This window comes from Calidris pugnax, unplaced genomic scaffold (assembly GCF_001431845.1).
Source record: "Calidris pugnax isolate Ruff unplaced genomic scaffold, ASM143184v1 scaffold70, whole genome shotgun sequence".
NCBI classification, from domain to species: Eukaryota; Metazoa; Chordata; class Aves; order Charadriiformes; family Scolopacidae; genus Calidris; species Calidris pugnax.
The window spans coordinates 4138216-4162565 of NW_015090862.1; the positions used below are offsets into that span (position 1 = coordinate 4138216).

The following is a 24350-nucleotide window of genomic DNA, read 5'->3' on the forward strand; positions in this document are numbered from 1 at the left end:
TGAGTGAACATCTAAGCACTGGCTGGAGCCAATGTTTTCTTTGTCTGTGAATGTGCTAATTAAGCAGAATTTTGCTTATTTCAACTTTCTGTCCCCTCAATGTCACTTTGTTGATTTTAATTAACTTGATTTTATTCCTTTTGTCCTACACCTCTATTATAGTTTGAATTAGGAGAAATTAAAATGCTCCCTTAGTCTGAGTCTTTCTACCTGGTGCAAAGGCCTCTGAGGAATCCTAACACAGATAGATAACCACCATACATCCCAGAACAGATCTCACATACAGCTAGGCGGTATTATTAAATGATAAATCTTGTCAGCGTGTTTAAACATAAGACTCCAACAAGCACACACAGAATCTCAGTCATGAGTAGTCTGAGAAAGCAACTGAGTCAGCTAAGGGATTTTTCAGTGGGCTTTGCTGAGTAGCTCTGTTTGCTAATGACTGCCTCAAAGGAACTAGAAAAGCAGACACACACGCAGCAAAAGCCATGCATGCACTAAGCCACCATGGCACCAATGGCACTGTTCTTGCTACAAACATTCCTCTCCATCTGGGACAGGATTTGCTGTTTAAATTCTATTCCCACAGCTTACTGGACATCTGTCAAAACAGTGCCAGTAATGACGCTGGTTACTCCTCAGTCAGAGGTGAAAGACTGCAAACACAAGTATAAATGGCTCCCCTCAGCCAGATTTACATACGTACGTATTTTTTTCATTTATTACTATAATCAATTAAATGTCAAAACCAGTACATAATTAAGAATATGCTGGTTCTGAAATAATTTATGTATCAAACAGTACAAAAATTGGAAGCGATTTTATCAACAAATCAGTGAGCTATTGAACAAGGAAAAAGTAAATTCATGTTTCCAAAATTCCGATGTGCCTGCCTTTTTTTTCTTCAGGGCTTTGTTACTATCCTACATGAGAAATGTGGCAAAATGGCATTGCTTGAGAACATGGAACACAATGTATCAACCAGCAGAGCACGATGTCTAGACACAAGCCAAGATATTCATCACAATGTTGCTCCAGGTCAAAATACTGTGTTTGAAAATTATAGCAGATAGATCACATAATATAGTTATATAGTTGCATTATATCGTTAGGAAAGTATTCATTTTGAGAGACTATTTATTCTTTCTTCCATGCAGATATGAAACCATTTTTGTAAGTCTTCATGGGAAGTTCTGATACAAATGCAGTCCCTGGAAGTAACTTCTAAATAGTCCAAATATCAAAGCAAGGATCTCAAAACAAATTAGTAAGACTCACTTCAAAGATCTTCCACCTATGATACTTCTTTTTTTTCATTAAAAAAACCCCAACAAACCCCACAACAAAAATGCTATTTTCCTGTAGCACTCCACATGCATCTTATAATAGCTCCAGGTTCCACCAGTTGATTTTTCCAGCTCTGCAGGACAACCCCAAATCCCCATCAAAATGAGAGCCAGGAACTTTATCAAGAGCTTCCCAGATCAAATATTTGATAGGGAAAACCATCCCTTCCTCTCTTTGGATCACTGCTGGTTTTCCACTAAAAATCAGCTATCTGGCTCCATCCACCTGTTTCTACAAAGCCTTTACTCCAATCACACCTGGAAATCACAAGCACTGTATAAAGCTCCGCAGAATACCTAACTGATGGAGCTGCAGACACCCCCTCAAACAGGAGGGGTGACAGGAAAACCAAACACAGGCTTACAAAGCTGACTAAACAAGGTGAAGGCATGTGACAGGTCACACCCAAATGGTTTCCTTTTTGTACATTTCATGTGCCTTTCAAAATATTTGCCAAAACATTTTGTATTATTTTAACTTAGTTTTATTAACTGTATTGTTTGCAAATGGAAGCCTGAAGGAGTTTTACTGAACAAAAACCTCAGAACAAAAGAGGAAAACAATGGCTGGATAGAAGAGGTACACAAGCGTTTTGTGGAGTCATCTGTTGGCATTAGAGGTGAAAACATCTTTTCTCTTTATCATTCAAATCAATGCCTTGGGGTGCATATGTGCACATACTCTTACTACTTAATGAATCCTATGATTCATAAACTCATATAGTTTAAACAGTTTGACTGGTCTACTGACAGCCAGATTATACTAAAAAGAGCACTGATGCATATCCTTAATCATTCTCCAGTCCATTTGTCAACCTTACAATTTAATGTCATTTGCTTCCTGAATTTAGTGGGAAAGGAGGAGGGAGAATAATTGTTTTATTCTTTATTTTAAATCAGATATTTCAGAAATTAATTTAATCCTGTAGACATCTTCATAAGTTTAAGTCAGAAAATATGTTAGAGTTCAATGTATATGTACTTTTATTCTGAGAGAAAATCATGAAGACTTTAGGTATACTGTACCTTCTAATCATTTAGAGCATGCCACATTGTGATAATTTTTATTATTTTGTATATTCTGTATTTTATGTAATAGAAGTAACATTAATTTGCTTTGGAAATTAATAAAAGAACTAATTGAGGTCGGCAACTAAAATATTAACATACACATACCAAATCCCTACATCTGTGAAATACACTAGCTGTATAAGGAGCTGTTAAATGAAATCCTGATACTGCTGATGTCAAATGTCAATCACTGCATTGCCTCCATGTGGCCTGTATTCCACCAATTCTGTTTAAGTATCATTTGTACCATGACACTAAGTAAGTCTTTCTAATATTACACCTTGCTTTTTGAGGTAAAACACTGTAAACACATTAGCACTTTAACTCTCAAACTTTTCCCATGATATTTCAGATTGTAAGGCCTATAGATGGCTCTACTGAACACATACTGTTTTGAAAATTGAAGGACTATACGTATAAAACCCAAACAAATGAAAAATAAAATCCATTGCCCTTTCTAAGAGACTTGTTTTTCATTACTTACCAACTGACATCCTTCCAGAGACTTTACCAGCTGAGCGTTCTGACAAGAGAGAATGGAACCAGCCAAGTTCAGCATTACGCACACTGCAGACAGCAGCATGAAAAAGGTTATCTGGAAAAAAAAACCAAACAGCCTATTATTATTCACTGTAAAAGGCAAACAAGAAAAAAAAAATCACTTAGATGTTCTAGAACTTCTAGCCTGTCATACAATTACATGGATGGTAACATTTTATACATTTTAAAGAAGAAAGTAGAGTATTCTTTAATCTGACAACATCCTGAGTCTCACACTGTAAGAGAAAGCTAAATCAAAACTAGACTTGACTATCACCTATTCTTCTCCAGCCATTTCAAAATCATCCATTTATCTCCCACTTTTATCACACACTTTTATGAGTCTTAAAACAATTTAAATCCCTTTTGATGAAGGTATGGGTATCTTAAAGAGGAAAAAGTATTTGTAAATATCATGTAACACGAGTTTGTACAAGTTAAGGGAAAAAAAGGTGAATAAAATTCTGGATACATATAACTGCTTGTTTTTTAAACAACAACTACAATTTAAGCATCATCTTCCATACCAGCTACTCATTGTGTTAATTACTCACTTCACCTCCTTTCAAAATATGTCAAAACAATCATTAACTTCATTATATCAGCTTAACTATAATTTTAATGCTTGAAACGTAAAAAACCTGGCCCAGTGTGGGCAGACAGAAATCTCAATATGTAGGGAAACAGAAAGGCACAAGCAGTAAGAGGCCAAGAATAAACATGCGCTCAATATGTGAACACCTTAAAAATTCAGTGTTCATATTGCCATGTAACACACATACTCCCATTGAGTAATGTGAAATTAGTAAAAAATTTTGTTGCGTCTTCTTTCCATAAGCATGTCCATAGTTTACAATCTTTCTGATCACCGTTCTCAGAAGATGTTGTCTTTCATCAACGCATACTCTGCAAATATTTTTGGTAACCTTAAAAGAAAAATCGTTGGATCTTTTTTAGTGTTTTTCAAATGAAAAACAAGAATTTGAATAGTTTCCCTCTTCACCAACCTAAACCTTACTTAAAGGAAAAATTCCCAGTTGATATATCTGAGGGTCAAATTACATCTCCATTGCATATTTTGAAAGAAAACAAGATTTCAACTGTTTTTACATTCCTATATTGTGTGGAGGCATAAAAACATCAATTAACACATTAACAGGCGTTAAAAAAAATGTTCAGTGTGCCTAACGTTTTTATCACAAGTCAGTCTTTTCTAACATTGCAAAAGTACAGCAGAAAAGATAAACATATCTGCAACACCTTGAAGGAGTGGTCATTGTGGATTATGATGGACAGCCAATACTACACTATGAAACTGTACATGAAGTTAGATATACATTATTCATGAAATTCAGTATGTCTAATTTCCACATTAAAAGTTTCCTCAGAAAGCAAGTTACTGAATGTTTGCTCTGAGAGCTCAGTGTGATGTACCTGCAGGAGCAGTATGAAACCACTGGCAAAGAGTATAAGAGGCGGTTAACCCAATGAGCAAGGGCAAGCGTTAGACACTGAAGGGCTAGGACAACTTAATGCTGCTTTTAAACTACAGTATTATATTTTTCACCTTACTAACTACAACATACAAACAAGATAAAATATTCCTAGAATTCAGGAAGATGCATTAATACCACTAAGCTCCAAAAGCTTCAGAGCCACAAAGAATTAGTACCTAAACAAAAAGCAAAGCCAATTGATTTATTATGACATGGAGTTAGCAGAATTAATTGGAGAAGTCAAAGCTGATATTCTATACAAAGCAATCAGTAGAAGAAATGCTAATAGGCCTTCCTAATTAAATGTTATCATAGTCCTAAACTAATTCTACAAAACTAATTAGCTTTGCTCTGAGGCAATTATTTAAAATGATATAACAACTCACAATTTGAGATGTCATCTTGCACCTGGAATAATAAACTAGCTTAATTCTCTTCATGACCTGACTCTACTTTTTTTTCATTTGGTTTTTTTTTTTTCAGTAATTTTGAGGTTCAGGTCACACAAAATAAATTCTCCAGGCCTTCTCATAACTTCTGTCTTTAAGAATAAAACTATTTTAAGATCTAGGCTTTTACAGCAGCTCTCCACCAAAGGAGAAAAAATTCTGCAATGCAAAGGGAGGCTGAGGCCAGAGCCTATTAGAATATCTTTGCTGTACTCCTGAAAGACAGGGGTGAAGGACACTTGATTGTAGGAATTGCAACAGCATTGCAACATCAAGCGCAACAGCAAGCAACCGTACCATTTTCTATTTAATCATCATTCTTTCTTTGCAGAAGTCTCAACTTCTATGATCATATAATTATGTGAATCTCTCAGATTTCAGCTAAAATAAAACACTATCTAGGCTGCTTGATCATCACATTAAAAATTTTAAAAAGTCTCATCCAGGACTACACATTTCAGAACCATCCCCTTCACCCAATTTATTAAAAGCAAGTTGGCAAATCTTAAGTCTATGTCATCGAATTTCATCAGTTGAGTTTAATACAGCTAGAGTTGGCCTTTGAAATTCCTACTGTAGCATCAAAACCAGTTGTAGTAGAAAAGATAAAGGACCATCTTATCTTTCCTTTTATTCTGCCTATTCATGAATCAAAGCCTCAATGAAAGTTTAGGGACTGGGTCACACTAACAAAGTCTCCAGGTTCTGACAGACTCCTTCTCAGTCGAAGTTTCTGGCTTTATTTAATTATAGATTTGCATATACAGCTGGACTATCAGTAAAATGTGAGTGTGAACACAAAACCTTTTTGCAGAGTGATTTGAAATTTATTGATGAAAAATCCTCTTTAGAAGGGTATGTGTTATTTTCACCTTTGATTTTGGAAACAGTCTACATTCATGCTATTGTTTCCTTACTAAATTTTTAGAGTTCCCATTTTTCTTATCTGTCAAACAAAAATATTGCATACACCAGGTTGAATAATTAATTTATAAGTAGACTGATTAATGAAGGATAATTTGTGATTCAAATTCAGCTAAAGTTATTCAAGTGTGATTCAAGTTCAGCTAAACTATAATGTCACTTTTTTTCAACAGTGCCCTGGGAAATTCACTATGATTTTTGTTCACAGTCTTAGGACTACACCAAGATATTTGATATAGGCATCCTTCCCTGCTGTGCTGGAAAAGTTATACTTCCCAAAACTTTGGAGAAGAGTCAAAAATAAATTTACAATTCAAAAAATTTCTCAACTGATTACTCTTTATTCCTTCAGAAAGCTGGTAGAACACAGCAATTTAAAAAAGGCTGCAGTGGTCCCCTGCTATGGCAGATCTGAAGAGCCATGCCAGGAACTAGGGAAAGGCAGAGCCACATGAGGCTCCCCTTTACGCTCCCTTGCAGGCAAGAAGAATCTGCCTTTCATTTGCATGACTGAAGTTTTCAAATAGAATAACGCTACATTAAAGTAGAAATGATGCTCAGAGCAACAATACTGAACATCATCCTTCAAAAGAATAAGAATCAACAATAAGATTCATGGTGGTTTTTTTCTAGACATGAATTTTAGCACTAAGACTTTTTAGTAAAATGATACAGTTCAAAACAAAAACAAGTGAGTGCCAAATATCTTCCATTTCCTCCTTCTACTGAGTGAAGAAAGAAGTATTTAGGGTACAGAACACAGGAAATTATCAACAATAATGCAGCTTATGCTGGTGGAGAATCACAAAATAAGATATCACATATTGATATAAAACACAAATGGAGAAATATGCCTTCAAGGACCAGATTGCCAGCCACCAATATTTATGAAGCTTATCTTTCTAATAAGTAAAACAAATGCACTGGCTTACTTCATTCCCTCAGCTGCAACAATAAAGAAAACAGAAGAGAGATGCCAGATCACACACAGTCCTGCTGTTCACTCTGCCCATAACACATTCAGCCTTAACTAATATGACTGCTTAATCTTAACTTGTAAGAATTAAAACGAACAAAAAGATGAATGTAGTGAAAGAAAAAAAGATCATCATAATTTTCCTAATGTTTCTTTGAATAATATATCTATATAGATATTCCACATATTTACGTTTTATACATATTTTTTTGGGAGTATCACAAATCCTTTGAAGTGATTCCATTGTGTTTTGCTTACAGGCAAAATTAACATTTACTATCTAGATAAAGATTCATGTCTGAGGTAGGTATGTGAGGTAGGTACATTGCCTTTTGAGATAAAAAAATTAAGCATATTCGGTTCTTCCATACAGGGGTCACCTCTAGAGACTTCCTTGACAGGTCAAGTATCTATACAGGTCTTGATCTGACTGATCAGGTCACTGAACAAATCATAAATAAAAGACATGCAGGATCGCAGAATACTCTTATGTTCTTCAGTAGAATTAACATCTCACTAGAATCATAGAATCATCTAGGTTGAAGGGACCTTAAAGATCATCTAGTCCAACCATCAACCTAACTCTGACAAAAAGATAAATAAGAAATATGCAATAAAAAAAAAAATCACTAAACCATATTCTTGAAGACCATGTCAACATTCAAAGGTGAATTACTTCTGAAACAAAGAACAGGGGAAACTGGCCTTTCAGTCATTTTTGTGTCCTCAGAAAAAGAATCATACATTGAGTATTCAGGATAACCTCTGCTTCTGAATTTCTTGCAATGAATGACATCAAGAGAGTGTACCCACCTTGAACGAATCTACAAACGGAAATACTATGCTCTGGGATTCCAAGGAGGAGGCAGCCTCTAGCCTAATGTTATCAATTCATCTGTAATGAACCCATGCACTTTTCTGTAAATTCTCTTTTGACATGACCTCTCTGGCAAACAACTGGGAAAAGGTTTAATTGTCACTAATATTCTGATAAGCCTTGATTATTTCTGCAATATCAACTTGATGCAATACATTTTGCAAAATACTAAGGAACACTGCAGGATAGGCATTAGCTAAAGAAAGCAAACTGCAATTTCATAAGGAGTTAGCTCACACATATATTCATAGAATCATAGAATGGTTTGGGTTGGAAGGAACCTCAAAGATCATCAAGTTCCAACCCCCCTGCCATGGGCAGGGACACCTCCCACTAGAGCAGGTTGCTCAAGGCCCCATCCAGCCTGGCCTTGAACACCTCCAGGGATGGGGCATCCACAACTTCCCTGGGCAACCCGTTCCAGTGTCTCACCACCCTCATAGTAAAAAATTTCTTCCTGAAGTAAAAGATTTCTTCCTGATATTCCAGAAATTTGTTTTAATTGAATTACACATTTCAGAAAACTGCTTTAAGTATAATTATTCAGAGTATATCAAAAAGGAGTTTTTATCATTGCAGTCCTGAGATGCACACTTAATAAGAGACGACACCATGCAAATCTGCACAGACTGAAAAATCAGTTTTTACCATGCCTTTACAAGGGACAGCCCGTACAAGGGATCTTCCATATTGAAAGAAAAAAATAATAATTATTTAAGCCCTAACCCTAACAGGTTATGTTATCTTTCCACTGTAAAGGAATCTATTTGTAGTCGTATCTTTAGTAAGATGTGTAAACATGCCTCCAAAAATAAATAAAGAGTACCATGGAAATTATTAAGACTAAGAAGGCCTAGATATACTGGAAAAGTTTGAAAATGCCGTGCATTTATTACTTATTTTTCCTACTCCAATCACTGTTATTCCTTCTTCACATTTCTGACACCATGCTATTTTTGACAGCTGATTAAAACAAAACCTATTCACTGAACTATACAAAAAATGAGGAAAGAACTCTTGCAAACATCACTTTCTAGTGACACAATGTTCTCAACTTTCTTAAGAGGACAAGTTAAGAATGAATGTGTATTAAATAAGTAATATGAAAATATGTAAATATAATTATTTTAATTAATTTTACAGACTGTATATGCCATAAGAATAATATTTCTCCTACCAACATTGCAATTCTGCCTTGTATTTTTCAGTCACCATAGTTTGAGCAATAAAACATGAAAAACTCATCTGAAAGACAGCTATACTCCCCAAAACTCTCTCACTCATTTGACACTAACACACAGCTTAAATCATGTCAAAATGGTTGTTAGACATATTGCAAGAGAACAAACACTGAAGATTATACTCAATATACAATACTTTCACAGTGCAATGACTTTCAGGAAGGAACAATTTCCAGCATCTCAAATGACAACTTTCTGTGGGTGTCAAGGATGAAGGCTTTTGTCAGTAACAATACTGATGTACATTGAGACCCAGCGCAGTTAACACTGCACACTGGACAGGTATCTACCCAGTGGTCACATACCAGGACTCGACATGTCCAGAATTAACTGATGCCTATAGAGAGAGGAGCACCTATAAATCTATCAGCTGGTGATGTAACAAGCTAGTGTGCACTTTGGGAGTGCTAACTGCCATGCAAGTGGAGTAACATTTTCCCGATAACCAGTGCCTGAAGTGATGCTTCAAAACAGTAGGCATAAAGTTCAGATGAAAAAAATGCTTAAACTAACTTCTTTACAACAGGTTCCGTGATGTCATTATGAGCTGTCCAAAAAATTCCTCCTTCATTCTAAAACTTGCCATTTCACTTGGTGACATCTTTTGCTAAGAAAAATTAAGAATATTTATGCCCTATTGACCTTTTCCAGGCCAGTAATGCCTTTTATAAAATTTGATCTGTCCTATTTGAGACAAGGAGTCATCAAATCTATCACTATTCCTGTCACCTTTCTCTTATGCTTTTCCAATGAGGCAACTGGAACTACATCCGGCATTCAATATGTGGGTTTAAACTGTGACATACATAACAAAATATTACGTCTTGTTCTCTATTTCTTTCCTAATAACAACTAGCATTTTATGTGTATTACTGAATGCCAAGTACTGAACTTCTCCATCATACAGCATTTATCATAATTTAACTTTTAAGTCTGTAGCATTTACGCCACTAGCGATAAGTCATGAACAGGACACCTAGCACAAATATTTCTGATACAGCAACACTCATGTACTAAGCAACACTGGAAGAAAGTAATGTCAGGGGAACAAACAGATTTCACAGGGTAACATGTCTGTCTCCTAACTCCGGCCCTGCTCACGACCAGGTGTTTGGCCTCGGGCAAGCTACTTCAACCAAATGCCTTGTCCATAGATGTGAAGTGATAACTTTGAGATCATATAACTTCTTAAATACCTTCATGCATCTGATGATATTATTTGCAAAGAGTATGAATCAAGAATTTATGTACCAGAATACATAAATCAAGAGCAGCTTCAGATTTCTGCAGGTCCAGTCTTGCGAGCTTGAGCTCAGCAAGCTTCAAAAGTTTCTTTTGGCAACATATTGAATCTTACTGTACCGCTTCTTATGGGCAAACACCCATTACACACTAAAGCACATAAAAAGCATTTCTCTGTTACAGAGCCCCTCAAAGTGTTTGAAGAAAAAGTTTCAAGGATGAATAAGCCAGTCCAGAATGAGCCATCTTCCCAGGAGTAGTTTGCACTTTCACTTTGAACTGAATGTCAAAATATGATACAACCTCAAATCAAACACAACTGTGTGAAAGTTGACTCACTGAAAACTTTAGCCATAAGCAATTATATCAGATACGTAGCATCCCTACATTTTCCATACCTAATACCAAAGGGATGCACATACCTTTATGCCTGCTATATAGAAGAAAACAGGCAAATGTGTAAAGCAAAATAACTACTGCATATGAATAAATCAGGAGCACAGCAAAAAGGGAGAGCATACATTAAATATGGTTTGAAGAATGACTTACTACTACAAAGAGGAAGAAGTCTTTATATGCAAAGTAATTTAAGTCCTCCAAAACTGATGTAAATACTGTATCAGGCGAGACCATATGAAACCACGTGTAAATGCAAGTTTTTATTTCATTCCTCACACTTTCATTTTGGAGATAAATACAAACCAGGATTTTCTTTTCATTGCTGGCATTTCAGTCACTACTTCCCCTCATGATTTTCAGTGGTTTGATAGTCAAGACACTAACACTTAGAAAATGTTACCTTCTGTGCCAATGAAACACATTACTCAACACTACTGTGTAGAGTACTTTGAGAAAAATCAGGAATTCATGTTAAGCTTGCTTCTGCAAACCTGCCAATCTTCTGTACTTTTAATACTGCATCTGTGGGTTTTTCTCCTATTAATTCCTGTCTTGTAGCTCTCTTAAAGGTCACAAAGTCATCCTTAAATGAACGGTTTTTTTTACATTATGAAATATTTTGTGGAAAGCAACTTTTTTTGAGACACTACAGAATTTTTCCAACCACATCAAACATGTACACGTATATTCAACGTGGTTAAAAATATATACATTTTAATACACACATTTATGGTTTGTGAAGCAGCAAGAATAGCCAGAGGCAAATGTGCTTGTTGCTGTAAACTACTGTATAATTAGATTAAAAACTTGCAGCATGGTATTTTGCTCACAAAGTTCTAGCTTACATGGACTACACATAGCAACGTTTATTATCATTTATTCCACAGAATTTATAGTTTACCTGACAGACATCCAGAAGGACACAACCAGAAGCGAAACTGAAAATTTACGAGCACCAAGCATTATGAAGCAGTGAGATCAGCAGCTGTGCCAGTATTAAGTTAATGCAGGATTATCTGGGGAAAAGGCACAAGCTACCTGTTAGATCAGCCAGATGCTGAATTTAATATGAAGATTTCTGACTTATCAGGGAAGTCAGCTTCTCCACAATAAACACATGTGCATTCTCTTTCCCAACAATCCAGACAAGCAGCTCATGTCATTTCACCAAGGCATAAATAACATTTTTATGACTAGTAGTGTGCTCATGGGAAATTTACAGGAATAGCCAAAGCCCTGCACATTCATACTTTACCTTATGTCAGACTACCATTTCTTCTTGCCTATTTCCATAAATAATCACTGCCCTAATAATATGTATGAAATTTTAAGATCCGTTATACTGAGTAACGGATAACAGTCTCTATATATACTCTCTTCCTAGCTTTGCAGAAACTCAAAATTTTATCAACATACAACCCTAAGAATACAGGTTTACTTCTCATTAAATCAAGAAGTGGTAATGATATTTTGTTGTTATTGCAATATTCTAAATTACTATTATTATTTTATCTTAATGCGCTAATTGATATTTTTATATTTCAATATATCTGATCCAATTGTTTTCTATATTCTCAAATCATTCATTCAGGAAAAGAGTTTGGAATAAATACACTCAAATTTAGCCTGCTTCTATAATCAGAATTCTAACATGTAAATTAGAATTTTAAAATCTCTTAAATCACAGAATCCATAGACTAAAAGACCTGATGAGCAGCATCTCTGTCTTCTGCTGTGTGGTGCTACATGCATTAAGAAGCATCTGCATTAAGTGGAGCCGCTCCAGATGAGCTTCCTCTTACAGAGCAACTGGGCTTACTGAAAGCAGGTAGATCACTGGAACTAAAAGAGGTGGGACAGAGGGTCTGCACTGAGCAGAGCTCGAGGAGCAGGCAAGAGCAGGTGGTACGAGCCGGGTTGCACAGAGCAGAAGAAACCGTGTTAGGAACCTGAGAGAGAGAAAGAGAGCAGTGCACTGCCGCTTGGAAAATTACCAAGGGAAGCAAGCTAGCAAAGATTCCCCACAAAGCTTCCTGAGTTCTGAGAAGATTAATATAAAAACCTTTAAAAATTTCTACCCTCTCTTCTTTAGTTCCATTGTCAAAGGTAACTCTTATAGTTTCTATTCCAAGAAAAACTAGCTTTAAAAGCATATTGAGTTTCTCTACCCAGTTCATTACAGTAGAACAGTAGATAGCTCTACATCAAACCCCTGGCCAACAAAACGTCCTATTGTGAACAAAAACAAAGTGCAGCTCTACAACTAAGTAAAAAGAAGCATAAGCAGCTAGTAATAGTGGGATGGCAAAACTAGACAAATCTAGACTAAGATATTGATTTTTAGTAAGATCTATTAACCATTGGAATACTGTATCTATGAGCATGATGGATTGCTTACCACAAAGGCAACACCAGATCACCAATATTTTTTGAAGTATTTTTAAAAATATTTTGGACTATATGGCACAACTCCAAAGGAAGATTTGCAGTTCATGATCAAGGTCATTTGGGCTGTTACTTTAGGAAATCAATAAGTTAATGTACTATGACCTCTTCTACCCTTACAATTTATTCAGCTATAAAGTATACAACACAAAAACATCAGAAGATAAAACTCAAAATTTAATTACACATTATAGAATTAAATAGATAACACCCATCATTTTAAGATGAGCCCATTTTAAAAACTTACTACACAGAAATGGCAATCAAATCCACACTGTTAACTAATGGTTTGCAAGTGCACAAGAAACAACAAAATTTAGCTTCCCATTATTTGTCTCATAGTAGAGATTCTTTTGTTACATGATCCAATTATATGACTTTCAAAATTATTTCTCAACACTTGCCAAGAAGAGACTGATAATGAAAGTGTTGGTATTTCAGATCTATTTAATTCAGCATTCCCTGATTCCCAAATCCAATTCCCAAATTAAAATAAAGGTTTCAATAAAAATATTTTCTCTCGCTTTAAAGCAACATTCTGTGTTAAATAGGCAGAAACATTCCCTGCTGTGTAGCACAGCATCAGGTTAAAGATTTTAATGCTTTTATGTTAAGAACCATAAATTATATTCTGTTTTATCCTATAATATATAAAGCCATTCAATTCCAGTCATTATTAAATTAAATTACATTTCCTCCTGATAAAATATATTTTGACCAGATCTAATGAGGCTATTTAACTTTTTAAGAGAAAGCTTAAACCTTGGCATAAATATTAAAATACCATGCAACTATTTCTAATTTCAAAGCTAAATATTTCAGATGAAAACTTCTAAAATTAAACTTGGTGTATGTGATTTTATTCACCATGTTACAATTCTATTAACTTGCTTTCATTCAAATAGATCTTGTAATTTAATTAACTTATTACTAGTTGCTTGGTTACATCTCCATTTCTGTATTTCTTTATAAAAAAATTCTGTAGGAAAAACTAAACAGAACTTCAAAAATTCTACTACTTGAGTTTATAATAAAACCTACTGGTTTAAATTTAGAAGAAAAAAGTATGCCTCTTCTACTGTATTTATTGTTAGAGTAGCAATCAGCTTCAACCAAGAGTCAGCAAGTCAGATCTTCAAACTAATTATCTGAAAGCTGTTGACAAGAGCACAGTGCACAACAGAATGGGGCACTGTGTGTTTCCAGTAGGATTTGCATCACAAAGAACAACTTCTACTTTAAGACCAAAAGTACTTCAGTTTCCTGTATCATTGTGTAGTAAATAACAACAATAATAATAATAAAGTTAGGAATTTGGTAATGTTTCCCAGGCTTTTCAAGGACTCTGGAATCCAAAAAGCTCTGTATACAGGAGTACAGAATGACAGATAAAGGGAAAGATCTGCCTCTATCAAATCAAATCTCCTCTGATATCTCATACTAAGAGTATTCCATTCAAGAAATTCCCTGTCAGTAAAGGCAGTTTGCGTAAGTGGAAATTCTGAAGGCCCTATGGAATATTTCCTCAAGTGCAATGATTGGATTAAAGGACTGCAACACAACAGAGTTCAGCATTGTCATATTCTACATAAACCAATACATGTTTGTTACTTCTGTTATGCTGTATTACAGCAGTATCAATTTACAGTTTAATATTTTTTCATGTCAGAGGGACTGATTTAGCAATAAAGCCCTCATTCTCTCAGTTCAGAAACATTAATTAAGTAGAAATTTGTCAAAAGTAGATACTTCAGACTCTATTCATTTTCTGCTATTTTGGTTCTAATTAACACTTTTAACATCTACACCTTTCTGAACTGCATTAAAAGGAACAAAGAGCAATTCTAGGAAGCTTGGTAACCAAAGCATTTTTCCCCTGAAGCATAAACAAAATCTACTATACAGAGTCGTAGAGTTCATGGAATACTTGAGCTATAATTTGAGAATGAAGCACCAGATAATTTTCAGTCCTATTTGAAAATAAAAAGCTTAGTCCAAATAGATAATTTTATTTAGTTGCTCTGCTGGTAATATCGTCTCCCTACCTTTCTTAACAGGGCAGGAAACACTTCTAGACCTAGATCTGCAGTAATTAATTTTGATATCTAAAAAACTTTTCAAACCCTTTTAATGCCTTAACAGCAATCCATTCCTGTCTTGCTCCTCCTCTTATTCCCCACCCTACTGAGCAGCAACAGAAGTTAACTTGCAGGTTTCAGGCATATTTGCTTCTATTTTTCCCTTCTTTGTTAAGGTGCTGACCGCAGCAATAGCTGAGGAAATTCTGGCAAAGCAAAAAAGGAAAAGGATTTTGGAGCCACCTGGATCTGTTTCAAAAGGGAGCGTTATACTCTCTGCAGTGCTTTAGCATGTATTTGCCATGCAAAGATGAAAGTGCATCAGGCAAAGGCATTACCTTTATGCAAATTCATATAAAAGTCTTACCATTTGCTTTCAACACCTTTGTACCAAAGGCTCCTTAAATGAATAGATTTTGTGTGTATGCTCGAAACCTTGGGCCTATAAGGAGTTTGACTGTGTCAATCTATTCCAAGCACACTATACTATTAAGTATATTGAAAACTTGAAATAGACAATACAACATACTTTTCACATTCACTGATTTGAAAAAGTGCATTTTATACTGATCTCAACATCACTGGCCTACTATACAAGAGGAAGAAGAAGAGGAGATTTACGTAGTTGCAGATAGAATTCAAGCTGTCCCTTGAACTACTCAAGTAATGCAACATACCTCCAACAGCAATTTTAACAAAGCAACGTTTTCTGGTAATTATTTTCATAGCAGACAAGAAGTTTAAGTTTTGTCAAATAATCTATTGAAAGGGCTAGGGGGAATATCAGCTGGTACAGCACAGAAGCTCCTACAAAGTTTGCTATGTTAAAAGAAGCACTTGAAAGAATCTTTCAGAGATTTGCAGTTTCTACTGCAACAAAATTAATCAGATAATCTTTACTATATGTACAAGCAGTCAACAGAAGTGCTTTTGACAATAAAAAATGTCCAATTTTTATCACTGACATTTCCATTTATACACCGGTGTTTCCCTAAATAAAAAATCCATGCACATGAAATCTAACTTAAAATACTGTTTTGATAGAGAAAGAAAGCAAACTGCACTAACCTATTTTAATGGCAGTCAAAATGTTGTCAATTTGATATCCTTCAAAAATGACTCCTGCAGCTCTACAGTCAGGTGGAAAAAGCAGAGTTTATATCCACTGTGATCATAAACACTTCAAACATAAATGCTTTCTGGATAAAATTTTGACCACATAAGCCAGATTTAAAGCTTTCAACTACCTCAGCCATAACAATTCGATTTTCCTTTTAACATATTTTCTGAGGAAGTAAACACTGAAACTTTTAAGTTACCTAATAAAATACTATTTCTCAGAAATGTTCCATGACAATGGCAGAAGATGGTCAGGTTAGGAAAGAAGATATTTTTCTAAATGAGTTTCGTATTTAAAAAACCCTAATCCATATTTAAACAAAACAGCCAGCTAAATCAGTAATTAGAAGCTAAAATATTTTTTAAAAAGCATTAGTCTAGTAACTTTAAAACAAATGTATACAAGACTGAATTTATAGTTCCAGAGTAACTGCATTAATAGGGACCTCCGTATATACAACATATTACTTCTTGCAAGTGTCACATTGCTGGGAGGATTCACCTCCATGGAAGTGTCAGTGAAATGCTACTCCATATAAATTAACCTTCTATAACATCTGTAGCAGAATACCCTGAGGAAATAAAAGCTCATGTTGTCCTGTTGACAAGGACAGGCATCAAAAGGCTGTGCAAGCAGCCCTTCCTGGCACTGGCATAATTAGAGAGAAGCAGGTTGTAAAGGTCAGATACACAGATATTTCGCATCTGTCTTCCCCAACATATTAATAGCAATTAAATACTCATGTGTAATTATTCTTGTTAATGAAAATTGTGTGGTCTCTCTGAAAGCTATCACACCAGAATACTTTCACCATTAAGGAAGAAGGCTTCTCCCAGGTAAGCAAGGTCAGGAAGCCATGACTGCTAAACTCTATCAATAGTACATGAGCCTTCTCAGGACCAGGCATTTTTTTGAGGCAAGGCTTCAACATGGACAGCGGGGTTTCCAAATCAGATTCTACTGTAACCTCATTATAGTTGTGGCGGTTTAAAGAAAAATTGCACACATTTCTCTGTGGAAGACTCACAAGAATAATTTGATGGAGATCCATCAATACAGGAACTGTAAAATTTCCAAGACCTTCACTCATGTATCTGAGTTAGAACTGAATCCATAAGACTGCGTGAGATTTTACAGCAGGTGTAGTAAGGAAACCCAAACATTTGATCACAGGTGTGTCTAACTCAGGTTCTAAACTAAGATTCACCTGGCAAACAAATCCCACTGAAATCAAAGTATTTTTCTTCAACAAGCACAGGACAATTAGGTTCTCTTTGGATAACGGTGTATTTCCTTCCATCAGTTACACACAACTGAAATAACATGAGTTCTGATTGTACAAAGAACAAGGTATCCATTCCCAATTAATTCCATCACCCTCCCAAAATACTTTATATTAGTTCATGCAATGTTTCTTCTATTTTTAAATAAAAAAAATAAATAAAAAATGAAAACATTTCAAACATTCATCTCTTCTAAAATAAATTTCTCATCTAAAATAAACTGTTAACAAGAGTTCACTCCCCCCTTCCTTCAAGCATACTGCACTGCAGACAGGTCTGTGTTCCTGTCTCTGCCAACATACACATACCTCTCTTTAGCGCTGCACACCAGCAAGCTTCTGCTCCTCCATTCTCTCCATAAACAAGTGGCAATTTATCAGGGCAAGGGGAACAAGGACAGGGGGAGAGCTATATTGTGTGTTTCTAATTCTTTTACTACTTTAGTATCAGAGTAAGTATACAATGTTTTGAGCCATTCTCTATAGGTCCTTTTTATTGTTGTATCCACTTTTACATGCAAGGAAAATTCTATCAAAAAGTAGTCAGGTTTTGCTGCTTGCCCTACTGCCTGAAAAAATACTGGAGAAAACCATGATATGTTTTCCTATTGCAAACAAAGCTCTATTAACAAGAAGTAAATCTTTTGCTTTTCCAATCAAATAAAAATACTGATTCTCTGCCGCAGTTCTTAGGCATATAGCAGATTAAGATACACTACCTTGTATGTTCAACTTTTCTAGTACTATGTCAGAAAGCATCAACATTTTCCTATCGATTCCTGACAGTTGTCACTCATCTATATTAAAAACAAATTTCTACATACATAAAATGCTGATACAACTATATCAATTATAATATGAAAGCAGAACAAGCAGATACAACATAGCTATAGAGCCTTAGAAAATTTCATTAGTGGATATTACAATACATCTTTTTGGGAAATCATATGGCATCTAACAGCGAGAGAAAGAGAGATTGGTAACTTCCCAATACATTTATCTCTGTATTTAGAAGTACACTCAAAACCATGTATATGCTGTGGTCACTTGTACGACCTTAAACTGCAGGTCTCCTGATGTAGAATAAAGCCACCAAATTATTCTGATGGGCTGAATTTTCACTTTAAAAGCCAAGTTAAAAGAAATGAGATCTCCTAATCCATCTTCAACTCCACTAGAAATAAAAATATGACAACAAATCGACTTTTTAATTACACTGCCCTTCAAGGAGATCAAACACAGTAACGGTATTAATAGACAAGCTCGGGTGATGACCAATAATAGCAGCTGAAGACAATCAAAATATGTCAAAAGATTCAATTGTCAAATGCTGTGGAAATCAATGTAATGCTGCGGAAATCAGCAAAGGGAGAACACCTGTAAAATCACAGGTTAAAAAAAGCTAAGACACTGCTTCTGACCATGCTGCCAATGTCCCTTCCCCTGCCATACTGGGAACAGAAATTACAAGAGCTTAAAGGATTTAGTATCTTTAGGGGACTTTCTAGAATAAAGCCACTACTGCAGCATCTCAGAGGCAGCAGTCAATTTGTGTTTGCACAGGCACAGGGAGTTCAAGGCTCTGGAATACTCCAAGAGGACAATTTTCAGTCTTTGAACCTTTGTACTGAAAGGACTCCTTCTCCTTCCCTGCTCTTTTTGTAGGTGGCTCTGTTTGACCACATGCAGCCCTCCCCTGAGGAGTATGACTATGGCAAGCTTAAAGGCTGGCCAGTTCAGAAGATGAGAACTTTTTTGGTGTGGTGGTTGGTTTTTTGTTTCTTTGATAGAGTTTGCAGAGCTGTTTAGTTCATCCCTCCCCACCCCTCAAAGGCATGATTCTTTACTTCTGGTAAATAAGAGCCATGTATTTAGCAGAAAATTTACAGGTAGTCATAAAGCATTTGAAAACACACATATTTAGGAGAAGCTAAATTAAAAATTGTTGGGTTTTATGTTTCTTAGGATGTTGATGTACTGTCTCTCTTTCTGAGCACAAAATAGATACGCACAATTTAGAATTATGCCTCTTACAACATAAATATGGATAAATTATTATTGCTGCTGCTCAGAGCCATATAAATCTACTATACAATAGAAAAACAATCACTTCCTAGTTCTAACACTGCATTAGATGCTGTATTTAAATGAGATAAATGCTTTTGCACTTCTACTTTTGAACAGATACAGCTATATTATTTAAAGATATCAGTATTTACTAAATACAAAACAGTATTATGACAATGAAGAGACTGAGCAGATCCTTTTGAATGAAAATCCTAATAAAACATGAAATATGACAAAATACAGAAAACCTTTTTTCTGTTCTGAACAGTGTTTAAGTACATATTTAGAGACAAACTATATCGTTTCACCTCTAAAGCCATATTATTTTATGGTGTAGAAAAAGAAAACATAGCATCCAACTGAGTATGGTCTACTTCTGTTTGCATTATTAAAGAATTGAGCAGCTTTTCTACGCAAAGATTTTGCAACACTGAGCAACCAAATATTGCAATATATGAACAACTAAAGCCTTAAACTGTAAACTACGTTTTCTCAATTTGTGATCCAGGTAAGTCTGCTAAATCATTTTAAGTCATCAGTTTGAAATCTTCTGCAATTATTATGCTTTATACACTTAATTGAGTTCAGTGGAAGTCCGAATCTAGTAGCTGTAGGAATTCAGTAGGAAATTAATCACAGATAGCAAAATAGTGTAATCACTTTTGTATTGGTACTTCACAAGGCAGAGTTGCCAAAACTAGAAGAAATGTATAAAGTTAGAAGTTGGTTTTGCATACATTTTGTTCAAGATATATATATTTACAATTTTAAAATATATTTAACTCCTTCAGTCTCAAAGCTCGTATCTGACTTCTTTTGACTTTGGAAACCCCTCAGTGCTTCCAAAATCAGAGACTACATCAACTGTCAGGGCCCAAAGTAACGATATTTCATTTCTGTAATCTGAAAACTAAAAATATCATTTATCACTCCATCATCTCCACATAATTTCTGATAAAGTGCAATGAATTGTCTTACTACCTTCTACTATTTTTAGAAACCTCTACAGCTGTTAATGTAACTGCTGGAATTGAAACAACTTCCTTTTTGAATATTCAGCATCAAATTACTAATCTTACTTGTTTAAAAAAAAACAAAAACAACCCAACAAGACAGAGCATACCTTTCCTCCTTCTGAATCCCTCACACATTTCATTTTTCCTACTAACTGTCGCAGACTCCTTTTTTCTATGGTGTGAATAGGTTTGTTCTTATGGTAAAATCCTTTTTTGGTTTCTATCATTCATATGCCAAAAATGCAAGTACATAGTTTTACTTGCCATAATATCAAAAGTAATAATAAATGTAAGGTATCTTACATTTAATGTTCACTCTGCTTTGAGAATTTGGGGCTTGCTTTCCCTCAGCAGTTTTCTCCACTAGATGTGTCTACCTGCACTTTTATGAAATACCACTCAGGAAAGTAAACAATGTGCTCTTGCTGCACATCTCAAAATGTTTTACAAAATACACACTAACAATTACATTTATTCCTTTTTATGAAGGTTTAATTTTGTAAAATGAGTGAAGCATCTTTTAGCCTTTTAACATTTCTATAATTGTATCTAGTCTTTGAAATGCCCCAAATTTTCTTGTGCTGATATGGTTAAACAAACATTTCTTATTCATCTTGTAAAATGCATTTAGCCATGGTTGTGCCTAAAATGTAAAGTGATAGCAACTCTCGGGGTCTAAGGGTAATTCTTTCATTCCTTATTGCTTTATGGTCAGAAGCTACCCATAATAAAATTAAGAACAGGAAAGGGACCTAAATATCTGTACATGAAAAAATTACTCAAATCTGAAAAGAAAGTTACTTGTGGAAACAAAGGTAAGTAATGTGACATTTAGAGCACATAAAAAAAAGGGAATAATAAAGATGACCGCAGACTTTTAAAGAATGAACTAAGTATTTTACTGAAAGACAGAGACATCCCTAAACAAAAATAATTTATTTTCCTCAGTGTTTACAAAGGAAGTGAGGCAGATGTCAGAAAACAAGATTAATTTTCCAACGAGGAAGAAGAAATGCTGGGGGAAACCAGACTCACACCAAGAAAGAGCTGAAGAAATTAAGAGTGTGCGAAGGCTGCCAAGAACTCCAGGACCAGATGGAATGCTGCCTGCATTTCTAAAAGAAGGAGCAAATGAGATGGAAGAACCATTAGCAGATATATTTAGAAAGCGTGTGAGAACAGGGAGATTACTGATGGACTGAAGAGAGGGGAACGTAGCACCCATACCATACTCTTCATTATAAGCAGCAATGACACTGGAACTGTGACAGTTTCCTATTGCATGATACTATGCTAGCATTAACTGCTGCCATGGCAACACTATGCCATGGGAGCAGATGGGGAGTAGAAGGGTCTGTTTAAGGGTAATTAAGACGTGCTTGTTTAGGAAGGGGCAAGTGTTAAGCCCCAGCAGGCTTTGTCTGCTCTTCAGGAAAAGCTGCTTGTGGTCTTTTAAAATTTTGCCACTGGGGATGACTAATTAGCAGATGGATGCTCAACAGAGGAGTCTAGATTCTGACATGGGTGCCAGCTGGTGGCAGCTCGGCCCAGGAACAGGCAGCCTTTGTAGGAAGGGTAACAGAAATGCAGACATATCCAGGCCAAGAAAAGCTGTAAGAAGTGTTAAGCTGTAAAAAGGGACATAGAATGTTCATTCTAAATAGTGCTTCACTCTGTGATACCTTTTTTCCCCCCTTTATAAAGATTCCTTTCATTCATTTCCTCTGTTTTCATCTCAAGTGGTGTTTCTTTCTTTGCTAGTTCACAGCTTTACTAGGTCATCCTCCATTTCTTTCCCTCTTCTGTCAGGTATGTTCTAATAAAATCACAGTGGGGATAGGTTAGTCTGTCAGTTGTTTCCATATGCTAAAGAAGAAAGAAAGGAATTAGCAGTCTTAAAAGAAAAAAAGTAATAAGTGAGACAGTGCACTGTTAAAAATCTACATATTTATGTTAATCTACATGCAAAAAGCAATTTGGGACATGAATGTAATCAGTTTACACATGCTCTGACTGCAGACTTTGAAGACCATACTTTCCAGATCCCCTACCCAATGCAACAAGAGGCACTAACTCACAGCCTAAACCAGCAGTTCATGCACTGGGAAAACATCTCTCGGGGCAGGGGATACAGATGGAAATTCCAGCCAACCTCTGACTTCCCCACTTCATACACACATGTATGGACACATGTGCAAGCTCTTCTTTTTGGTAACTAAAAGTTGCACTACAGCACAACACTTTCACATAGGCAGTAGAGGGGAAGACTGGAGAAATGCAAGACCAACAGCTTAAATAAGAGCAAATGAGTCAGTAACAGAGTGTCCCAAAATATTAAAGATTCAGAAAAGGTCCATTCGAGAAAGAAAACAAAACAAACCCCTCCAAAGCCTCAGATTTAAGGCACAGACAATCTATCAAGAGGATTCAGATAGGAAAGCTGATAATATTTGACAGACTACTTTCTAGCCACCCAAAGTTACTCCCTGGCTAGGAGAAACTCCCCATTTACAATCCATGCACAGCATCAGAAAAGGCCTCAGAAGGACATCAGAAAGGGCTAAAGCCAGAAACAGCACCCAGAGGTCTTCTACCTAAGAATAAAATTAAGCTTTACTGCACTATTAGAAAGTTTTGGGAAAAAAATAATCTCTCCTTGTGTTAGAGCAGAGTAAATAAAATACTGTATGCTATTAATTTCCACAGACTCATTAGCAGTATCAAAGGTCAAGCTGGATTGTGCAAGTGTGGTTGATCAGATAACTTCTATTTTCTGCATAACTGTGCAAACATCACTAGGGCACATTCCTGCATATGCACATCTAAAATTATATGCATCTTTTACAAATATCTTTGAAATCTACTTTCTGAGGAGTGCTCCAGTAAAATCTAATCACTTGAATCTTCACAGAAAAACAAAACACAATACCCAGCACAAGTACAGCCTAAACTAGCCAGTAAATATGGCACAGATACACAAAATATTTATCATTTTTACCTAGTTGCATTATTCATCAATGTAACAATGTAACAAAACCCCAAGAAACCAACTATATGAGAAATAACCGGGGCTTATTTCTTAAAGTATTTGGAAATCAAAATCTACACATAGAGCATAAAAATGTCTTAAGAAAAAAGTAAACACTATGATTGTCCTGCTACTACTAAAACTTTAAGTGCTGCCAGAAGCCGAGAAAAGAAATAAATTTTAAAGATCCAGCTTTTGTGGGAAAGCTCAATCAGGATAGGCTAAGGATGCCTAAAGCAGTCCTGTTCAGTTGCAGTTGTTTCTATTCTCTCCTATGCCTCTATAGATGCTCTTTTCACTAAAATCTCCTGTTGAAGAACAGCATTCAGTAAATTAAAAATGCCCTCCTTGGAGCACCTGAACCCTTACCGACTCAAATTCAATATGAGAAGACACAAGAGATTCACAGCTACTGCCATGCATTTCACATAGTGTGCTGGAACGTAGCCAGAGAAGTAGTAAGTACTTGTATTCATCTCGAGAACTCTCCTACAGACCCCTGGCACAGTTACTAGAACCAGGATAGGAGAGGTACACACATCCTTGGAAGAAAGTAGGGAAAGGAGGTGCAATGAAAGAATGACAATTACTGGCTGATTGAAAAGAACCCAAAATCTGATATTCACTAGCCCCATTTGGTGGAAAAATCAGAGATTCCATTGTGTGATTTCTTATTGACATGTCTTTGGTTCACTAGCACTCCTCTCTGCTCATCTAGTCCTGTTCTTTTCAACAGCTTGTGATCTCAGT

General features: G+C 35.7%; 1 protein-coding gene across 3 annotated transcripts in view; it reads right to left on the reverse strand.

The window, feature by feature from the left end:
* FAM189A1 (family with sequence similarity 189 member A1) overlaps nt 1-24350 on the reverse strand; it is a 129851-nt gene that overhangs the window by 47832 nt on the left and 57669 nt on the right. For all 3 annotated transcript variants that reach the window (XM_014944384.1, XM_014944383.1, XM_014944382.1), the window contains exon 3: nt 2905-3015. In XM_014944384.1, coding sequence (XP_014799870.1) covers nt 2905-3015 — 111 coding nt within the window. The remainder of the gene's footprint in view (nt 1-2904; nt 3016-24350) is intronic.